At 36.1% G+C, this 9,809-nt stretch overlaps 1 protein-coding gene across 2 annotated transcripts; it reads left to right on the top strand.

The window, feature by feature from the left end:
• The first annotated feature begins 804 nt into the window (after nt 1-804).
• LOC112282201 (protein NRT1/ PTR FAMILY 8.3) lies at nt 805-5,720 on the top strand. 2 transcript variants are annotated; one of them, XM_024519559.3, is made up of 5 exons: nt 805-1,916; nt 2,395-2,615; nt 3,082-3,299; nt 3,580-4,160; nt 4,397-5,720. In XM_024519559.3, exons 1-5 carry the CDS (start codon nt 1,897-1,899, stop codon nt 5,355-5,357), a joined length of 2,001 nt encoding a protein of 666 aa, XP_024375327.1. In that variant the 5' UTR covers nt 805-1,896; the 3' UTR covers nt 5,358-5,720. The 2 variants fall into 2 exon arrangements, with proteins under 2 accessions (XP_024375327.1, XP_024375328.1); XM_024519560.3 differs by lacking the exon at nt 805-1,916 and adding an exon at nt 1,923-2,170.
• The last annotated feature ends 4,089 nt before the right edge of the window (nt 5,721-9,809 follow it).

The raw sequence follows: 9,809 nt of genomic DNA, 5'->3' as shown, positions 1-9,809 counted from the left end.
ACTTACTTACAAGTGAGTATGTGTGAATATATATTTATATATATACAAACATATTTCTATATGTGTTTACTTGTAGACATAATTGTGATCATCTTAAAAAATGTTTTGATGACAAATATTGTAAGAAATTTTAGTTTGGTATTGAAATTACTTGTGTTGAAAGCATTGAATATTCAATTGGCCCATATTGCACTTAGGAATTTTAAAATTCCATTATTTGAGTAATGTAAATTCAGTTCTTTTTTTGTATATGTATTTTCAAAATTATCTAACTAACTTACAAAATAATCTCTAAACATAATCTAAAAACAAAATTCAAACAATCTATTTTACACAAAAAAAAATTGGTTAAAACATTTATTAGAAAAATTTATCTTTCACATAAATTTCAACAAAAATGCACCAGGTTTCAATTTTTTTAATGTTTAATATTGTTAATTTATTGGTCATTTAGTTCAATTGATTTTTGGAAGTGTTGTGTGTGTGTGGGTTTGTGTGGTTTTCATTGTTTTGCTTAGTTTTAAAGTGGTACTAATGAAATATGTTTGTATGATTCAATATTGTATTGCATATTATTATTATTATTATACTTATTATTATACTACATCAAAGCTAGTGCATGGAAAAGGAGGAACAAAGGGCAAAAAGGGCGGCAATACGACGAAGCCCTGGTAGGTTCTCTCTCGGTAGCAGTTGCAACGGTAAGTTGTCTAGTCATGAGGAGGATCAATGTCTGTCTGTGTGCGTGTTCCAGCCTGGCCTTACAACATCAACATCAACAACATCAACACCAACAACAATAACAACAACGATAACAGCCGCTGACTGCCGTTTTTGCTTCATCTTCTTCTACCACGACCACCATTGCCACATCTGGTCTGAAGCCTGCATCCGACACAAACTAACAAACAAACACTGGTGTCGAGCTCTTTCCCACATTATCGGACGAAGGAGTTGACAAAGGATGAGCAAGCAAGGCGAGTAAACCAAAACACACTACAGCCATGAAATGAAGGCTGTATAAAACACATGCTGCACAAGTAAGTGTAATTGAGGAAGTGGTGGCGCAAGGGGAAAGCCAAGTAGTTGGGAGATGGTGAAGAATCATGACGATGCAGGCACGAAGGTGAGATTAGCAGCGTTTGGGTGGGATGGATATTCAAGTGGCTTGGAAATGGAGGGACATTCAAGCTTAGGGTGATGATGGGATTGACGATTGGCGGGTGTACGATTGGCAAGAGACACACACACACAGAGCGCAAGACGGAGGCTAATGATGTAATGGGAGTGTGAAGGGGCACGGCAGTGAGTGGGGGTGAGCGGTGGCGATTGCTTCGCGGAGGAGGGAGGAGGGGAGGCTAATTTGGAGGAGAAGCAGAATTTTCATGGTGGGATGGTACTCTCGTTGATGACGGGCGAGTAATTTTGATGTAGTACTTTGTGATCAGGCCAGATGAAGGGGTGCAGCTGTCGGGAGGATCAAGCGGTGGTGGGGGCAAGACAGGAGGCCCCACGGAGTATGTCATGCCAGGATCTCGTGATGAAGCGCGAGTGCACTGCAGCCACAACCACCGCTGTGCCAAATTAACAGCGCCAGGCTGCTGCAAGGCCCTCGCCTGCACTGCAGAGGGTGTGATGAGTTAGTAAACCGCGTGCAGAGTATCTCTTCTTTCCATGTAGTATTCACCTTCCACCATACTTGACCATGGAGGACGTGGAGTCCATACAGAGTTGGACATTACTGGTAGAGTAGGAGCGATGGACGTTATGGCCCGGTCCGGAATTTCACGCAATTAACGGTCCGAGCCAATTAATTTGTGGACGGAACGGCAAACTTGCTGACTGCGGCGAATCGGCATCGCGCTCGCTTGCATTGCTTGTGAAGTGGAACACTTTATGATCTTTATTTTGCTAAGGTTTTTCTTTTTACCTTTGCAATTGCGACGTCATATCACCTTGGTTTGCTTAGCTTGCTTGCATCGCGCGGTTGCGGGGCCACCGTCCCCCTCCTGTGCATGCGTGCTTGCTTTGTCTTGCGTTTGGAGGGGTCCCTCCAATTTCCGTGGGCTGAGAGTGAGGATTTATAGTACTCCGAGGGTGGTGTCTATCTCCATCATTCATTCAGTGACCGGGCGCATCGAGCGCCTCAAGACTTATCATAATTCGCCAGGTCTGTTTGGGTCTAAGAGGTGTCTTCGTGATCGATGTTGTGATTGGCATTGTAGTTGTATTGGTGATTGATTTCAGCACTTCTAACTGCTGGAGAACGAAACTCGTGAAGGCAATGTAAATAGTCATGAGCATTAGAACTAGCAATATGTTGAACTGATCCCATCGGGAAGGGGGAACTGCATGTTTGCAGCGTTGACAGTGGCTGTGGTGGATTCTTAACAGGCAAATTGTGCCCAAGATGGCACCGAGTGATGCAGAGATAGCAATGTTGAAGGAGCTCGCCCTTGCGGCGTATGCTCCTGAAACAGATCATAGCCGAGAACTTCAGGTGAAGAACGATATGATCGACGATATCACCGTAGCCGATGGTGCTGTCGATGTTCGTGGACGTCCGTCTATCAAATCCAGAACAGGGAATTGGAAAGCGTGTTGGCCTATATTCGGTTGGATTACCTTTCTCTTTACAATTTTGTGAAATGGAAGAAAATCAATATCCTCTGCGTGATGAACAGTAACTTCATGATTAAATTATGACATGTTTCAGTCTCCGAAGAATGTGTTCAAAATTATCTTTCATCAAAATTTCGTGCGCTTCACATTAAGCTCGTGAAAGATGTAACAGATCAAAGGGGGGAAAACATTTGGTCTAAATTGTTTAGCTGCATGTAGAGTAGCTCAATGCCAGAATTTCACGTGGAGACCGTGGTTCTATTCATGCATGACGAATGGTCTGTTAAAGAGCGAACTTGAACTTTTCAGAATCGTTATTCAACGTCGTGAACGAGCCACACATTTAGTGGCAGCCAACCTGTCCCTTGTGTCGCTTGTTCATGAGACATTGATTTTCCAATGAGCATGTTCAACACGGGCATTTGGCCGATGTAATGCTGTTATTGTGAACATTTGCAGGATGCGAGGTATGTGAAAGAGTCGCGTTCTACGCAATCTCATCCAATTTAGTCATCTATCTCACAACAGTCCTCCATGAGGATATATCGGTTTCCGCAAGGAATGTCAACAACTGGTCTGGAACAACCTTCTTAACTCCACTAATCGGAGCTTTCATTGCGGACGCTTGTCTTGGACGCTACTTAACCCTTGGCACGTTTTTGTGCGGATATTTCCTGGTAAGCACTAGCCACCGTGCCAGAGATATTGATACATCTTCAGGTTCTGAAGCTGATTCGCAGTTTCGACGTTGAAAGCGAAGCGAACTGAAACAGAGTCAGTGCGTAGAGTACTTTGTTCATGTCTTGTGCGAGGTTCAGACTTAAACGAAAGAAATGGCCGATCGTCTAGTGAAATATTGACATCGATCGTCATTAGACAAAAACTGGTCGTTCCTTGTGAGACAAAATTTTGTCGGCTTTGGGAAACTCACAGTGAGTTGGGAATGTTTGTGTGCAGGCTCTAACTTTTGTCACAATGTCCGTAACATTACCAGTGTTGAAGCCCCCGGAGTGTAAGGAATTGACCTCAGCACTGACAAAATTATGTCCACCAGCAACGAAATTACAACGTGGCTTCTTCTACTTTGCACTGTACCTAATGGCCATGGGCGCAGGAGGAATCAAGTCATGCGTGACAGCTTTTGCAGGTGACCAGTTCGATATCACCGATCCAGTCGAAGCAAAGCGTAAAATGTCATTTCCGAACTGGTGGTTTGTGAGCATTAGCTTTGGCACAATGCTCTCAGTAAGCCTGCTAGTTTACGCGCAAGACACCATAGGCTGGTCGTGGGGATACGGAATCCCGACGGGCATCGCTGGATTGGCTACGCTGATCTTTTTCATCGGTACTCCCTTGTATCGAACTCATCATATCCGCGGAGGAAGTCCATTCACACGCGTTGCTCAAGTCCTTGTATCCGCTGCTCGAAATTGGAGGGTCTCTGTACCAACTAATCCCGAGCTTCTATATGAACTCGACGACAAGGAAGCTTTGACTCAGGCTCATGGCAAACTGCGTCGGCATACTTCTGGCCTCCTGTGAGACACTTTTTTCCATCCCAGCGCCGAACTCAACGATTTATGTATAAAGGAACACGTAAATATTAAGAAACAAGTACCTTTCAGCATGTTTAAAATCATCTGGCTGTGAGATCATTGTGGCATGTAGACATACATAACGGCAGAGTCGATAACACAATATTAGTGATTGGTCAGAGCTGGGTTTCGTTGTTCTATTAGTATTGATTGTTTCCAAATCTACATTGCATCTGCAGATTTTTGGATAAAGCTGCCACAGTTCAAGTCATGGAACACGAATGTGTGTTTAGGTTTGAAGAAGTGATTAAGCCTGATCCGTGGAGACTGTGCACAGTTACACAAGTCGAGGAGGTGAAATTATTGGTTCGCATGCTTCCAATCTGGGTGACGAACCTAATGTTCTCCGCCGTGTTTGCTCAAGTGGGCACTCTGTTTCTTAACCAGGGTACCACGCTGAACAGAAAGATGGGACCTAGCTTTCAAATTCCAGCTGCCTCGATGCCCCTCTTCGTCACTCTAACAATCTGCATATTTTTACCCCTATATGACAAATTTTTTGTATCTGCCGTACGACGAATCACAGGAGATAAACGTGGATTGACAATGTTGCAGAGGATTGGAGTTGGGCAAGTTATATCCACGCTCTCCATAACCGTTGCTGCCTTTGTAGAGATGAAACGTCTGCGCCTTGCGCATTCTCTTGGCAAAGACTATGTTGGACCTCTTCCTATGACCATTTTTTGGCTCCTACCGCAATACATGTTAACTGGGATCTGCGAAGTGTTCCTCTCAGTCGGTCAGATGGAGTTTTTCTTAGACCAGGCTCCAGAATCAATGCGCAGCCTGGGTAACGCTTTGTACCTAAGTACAGTAGCAGTAGGAAGTTTTCTTAGTAGCCTTTTAGTGTCCATTGTCACAAATATTACGTACGATTCGAATGGAGGCTGGATTGGGAACAACTTGAATGAAAGCCACATGGACTATTTCTATTGGCTTCTTGCAGGTTTGAGTTTGCTCAATCTCTTATTCTACACATTTTTTTCTAAACGGTATACCTATAAAGACTGTAACAAGGCAGATGGGAGCAGGAGGTCTCCTGAATCTCCGAGTTCCGACTCAAGTGGCACCCTTCAATCAGGCCACTGTCTGACAGTTCCCAACGCCGTGGCACCTCTGGGATACAAAGAGCTAAAATAGGAAGGGCTGGGCAGCATGTGGTTTCGACGTCTTTGATATCACTACAGTAGTGCTTGAAAGAGTAAGTATGTTGAGGCTCCTTAATTTCTATTGCAAGCTTCTTTTTCCAAGCTGCAAGTGTTGGCAAGAGTTTATCGTGTAATAGTAACATCAGCGACCAGTGACCGCTGGCTCTCCTTCAAAAGTTACCTGTATATTCAGGACTGTAGATGTATTATCAAGGTTCCCATCAAACTCTTAGAATTTTGGGTTGACGAGTTGAGGTAATCAGATGTAGAAGGCTATAATTGGCGTCTCCCGAGCCTGATGTAGAGTTCACCAATACGTATTCATAATGCCGTAATTATTTGATTCATTGTGATATTTGTTCTGGTACCAGTGCTTGATGCAACAACGCTTGAACATATTGCAATTATTTAGATGCAATTTTGATAGGATGTGGGTGTAAATCTCGAAAGGAAGTGCGCACTTACCTGGTGGCATTGAATGGTTTCTTTTTGTCGATATGATTGAATATTGTGAGACAAAGAGAAACTTGGCCTGCTAGTTTTAATTAGAGCTGTGAGCATGGAGATCGTCTCACATTAGGAAGCAGCAATAACAATTATGGTGAAATCGTTTGAACGTTGCGGTTCTTCAATTGTGATTTGTACAATTTATGTCAGATGAATTCAATCAGCGCAATGTAGTCTCGATGATTCACCTATATCCGCTCTTCATGATTCTTCGCATTTTCTCTGCTCAAGTTTCTGCTGCGTTCATTCCTCTGACATAAATAAAGAAAGAAACACCAAGTATTCCTATCTGACAATTTGCCAGTGCATTGTTGTGAGCTTTAATGTCCCTGTTTATGACTGCAGCACTCCTTTTTACAATCATTTCTGCTTCCAGGCAGAAAAAAGCTCTCACTTATACAGCTTCAGACCTTTCCCTTTGGAGAGGATTCAAGGAAATGCTTGTGGTCAAGAAGCATGCAATATTTACCTTGGTTCTACTCTGTGGCCGCTAATCAATATTGTGATCGAAACTCTCTCTCTCTGTTCATAACGGATATGTCAATTGGGATGAGAATTCTAAGGTTGTGTGCTAATTTGGATTCAGAACGATAGCAGACATAGAATCACAATATCCAAAAGCATCGCCTAACAAGGTACGGAACATTCTATCATGACCTAGTGTTTGTAAACACGAATCTGATGCCCTTGTTGAGCGAGCAATGTTTTACTGAGAGGGACATGCATTAAACACTTCAATAAGTAGGTTAGTAAACACTTCAGTAAGTAGGTTGCCAATACTAACAATTATGCCTAGTACTTCTAAGCATCGATGTGGTTGTCACATGTGGCAACATTTTAAGTAGGAAGGAGGATGTGGAGATGATAGAGATATAGATGCAACATTCTAGTGCAACAAGGAAAAAAAAAAAAAAAAAAAAAAAAACAAACAAACAAAAAAAAAAACAAACAAAAAAACAAAACAAAACAAAACAAAAAAACAAAAAAAAAGGAGAAAGAAGAAGCTGCAATAGGAGAGCCTATACAATGTAAAGATGGATTGATCTTGGACACTTTTAATGCAACACTAGGTGAAAGCTTGCCACCATAATTTTTTTTAGAAGCTTTTGAGGTTTTTCATTGTGTAAAATTAACCACATTTTGTAAGTTGACAAAGAAGATGTCAAGTAAGAAATAAAGTATCTTGAATAATTTTCATAAATAAGATATTTGTAAAAAAAAATTAAAATCCTATTTTTAATAATAGTTTTTAAACTTACAAGTTAAAGTAGGTTGTACATTTAAAATACAATATATACTTAGAAAATATTATTTTGTATTTAAAACCAACATTATAGCGATAGCTAAGAAATTACAATTAATTAATTTATTTAAGACTACTAGTGGGATTTCTTTAATCTAAGAGCATATTTCTAATTTTGGTACTTTTATATTATACTTATTACTAATATATGCTAAAATATTTATTTAAATTACTTTCTAAAAATTAAGAGATAAATCCATAATTATAAAGAGAGAAATAGTTAAACAATTGAATATATTATTAAGTGAAGATGACATCAATCCTATCAATCTACATTCTTTTTTTGTATTGCCTTAAATTCTACAAAATGATGGCAAACATCTTGTAGAGTAGTAAAATCTACTATAAAAAGTATAAAAATAATATAAAGAAGTTAATTTTTTTTATTAAATAAAAATATTATCTTTATACTGACATTTTTATTTGAATCATCATATATCAATACAAGCTATAAGAAGGGATTAAGAAGTGGACCACCTATACCTGCAAGCAATAAAATAGCCACATTGCAATACATAGTATTTATGTATTCTTAAAACACTAATCCTTTATAATATTTTTGAGCACCATTTAATTTCAATTGCATCAATATTATGCAAATTTAAGAGGAAAAAAATAATTAAATAATTCTAAATCTAAATTAATATATAATACATGATAATTGATTGATTGATTGATTGTTTGATTGATTGATTGTTTTTTTTTTTTTTTTTTTTTTTTTTTTTTTGTAACAAGTAAGTAAATAGTTACAAAAAATAAGTCTATATATACTTGAAAGTATTGTTTCTTGAGATTTCTAATGTGTACAACTCTAGATTTAATAGAGTATTATAATAATTGATGTTATTAGTCTAATTAAAACCAAAATATCTTCTTTAATTGTATAATTTAATTATAATATTTTTTAGATTTTAAATTAATAATAGAAGTTAATATTCAAATTTTAAAAAATAAAATTATGTATATATATATTCAAATACATCTTCTTGGCTGAAATTAAAGAAAATATTAAGTTTAGTCTTTGTAAGAAAATTTAATATTTCATCTTATATAAGAACTTTGTAGAAATATTTGTCTATATATAAAATACAAAAATTATTTAAATTTAAGATTTATTTTTATTTTTATAAGAGATAAATATTAAGATCAACATATTTTAATTTATTATAAAACTTAAGATTCTTATCCAATACAATGCAAGACTAATTGTCATTATAAATAATACTTAGTGATAAAAAAGAATGATTAAATTTAATAATTATAATTTGGAGCCACATAAGCTCTTCAATTGTGGCTACAAAAATGTCTAATATTTTAATTGAGAAAAAATCCAAATTTGATTGCTTAAAATTCTTCTAAGTTAAAATATATAATAAAGACCATTTAAAAGATGTAATTAAAAGTAATATGTCTAATATTTAGGATGCTTATCTAATCAACATCATTCCAACTACAAAATTAATGAGAAATAGAAAGATCCTAAGTACTAGGAGAAATAAAGGTTAGAATTGGCTAAGGTATTTTTTATAAATAATAAAATATTTTTTATTCTAAGTTAATGTACAAAGGCTAAATTGACCATAAATTGACTTAAATGATTAAAAAAAATAACTAAGTACATTGTATATATACAATAAGATACTAAAGGCTTCCAATAGCTTGTTACTAAAGTAACTTTTGTATAAGTTGTTTATCAATAGCAAACTCATTTCTTGCTTAGAATAGCAAATTATAGCTTTTAAAGAAGTTAAAATTACATGAGAAGTTGCCATGTTAAATTTATTCAAAAAATCAATAATATATTTATCTTAATATAATATAAAAGTTTTATGAGATTGATCTTATTGAACTTCGATGCCAAGAATATACTTAATCTTGTTGTTTGTCATAAAAAAATTAAAATATAAATCTTTAGAAGAAAATAAGTACTTTTGATTCTTTGAATAAAATATCATATTATTGATTTAGGAACTAAAGAGCAACATAGAATTATAAGAATGTTTAACATAAATATTCATATAAGAATCACATTAAAAAAAAAAAAAAAAAAAAAACTTAATAATGCTACCAAATAACTTCTAATCAAAGCTTCTATCTTACATCAAGTATGCAAAGTTTTTTTTCAAGTTCTTAACATTTTTTAATAATCTATATACTTGATAAAAAAATTAATTAAATATTACCATTATATTATAAAATATAAAATTTTATATATAAAATTTTATTTCAAAAGGTAGTTATTTATATTCATTTGATAGATGTATTAATCATAGTGTCAATATCATGGATGACATCAACAATCTTTAGCAAAAGCTATAATGTAAAAAAGATAACAATACAATACAAAGTTAGAATAAAAATGCAAATACTTGTAGCATTGTTGTGAATTTAAGATAGAAGCTTTGTTTAGGAAAAAATTTAGGCATTATAAAAACTAGTGAAGGAATATATGATAGCTCTTTCTTTCTTTGAAATTCAAATGTTCAACAATTAGTATTATAAACATGGCAAGTTTATTTGTTGCATTTTTGAAATCATATTAGCTAGGAAGAATAATATAACATTTTATGCTTGAATAAAAAAAAGAGTAAACATTGGTTTCTTGAATCTAGAGTACTTGTAAATTAGATTGTG

Source organism: Physcomitrium patens, chromosome 5 (genome assembly GCF_059467195.1).
Source record: "Physcomitrium patens ecotype Gransden chromosome 5, ASM5946719v1, whole genome shotgun sequence".
NCBI lineage: Eukaryota > Viridiplantae > Streptophyta > Bryopsida > Funariales > Funariaceae > Physcomitrium > Physcomitrium patens.
Note: the sequence above shows the minus strand (reverse complement) of the source record. Positions and strands in the feature narration are given on the sequence as shown.

Excerpts from the sequence above, each read along its gene's own strand:
- LOC112282201 (XM_024519559.3), top strand. The coding sequence starts at position 1,897 with ATGATCTTTATTTTGCTAAG. Across the intron at positions 2,616-3,081 it reads AGCGTGTTGGCCTATATTCG|GATGCGAGGTATGTGAAAGA; the intron begins GTTGGATTACCT and ends GAACATTTGCAG. Across the intron at positions 3,300-3,579 it reads TTTTGTGCGGATATTTCCTG|GCTCTAACTTTTGTCACAAT; the intron begins GTAAGCACTAGC and ends GTTTGTGTGCAG.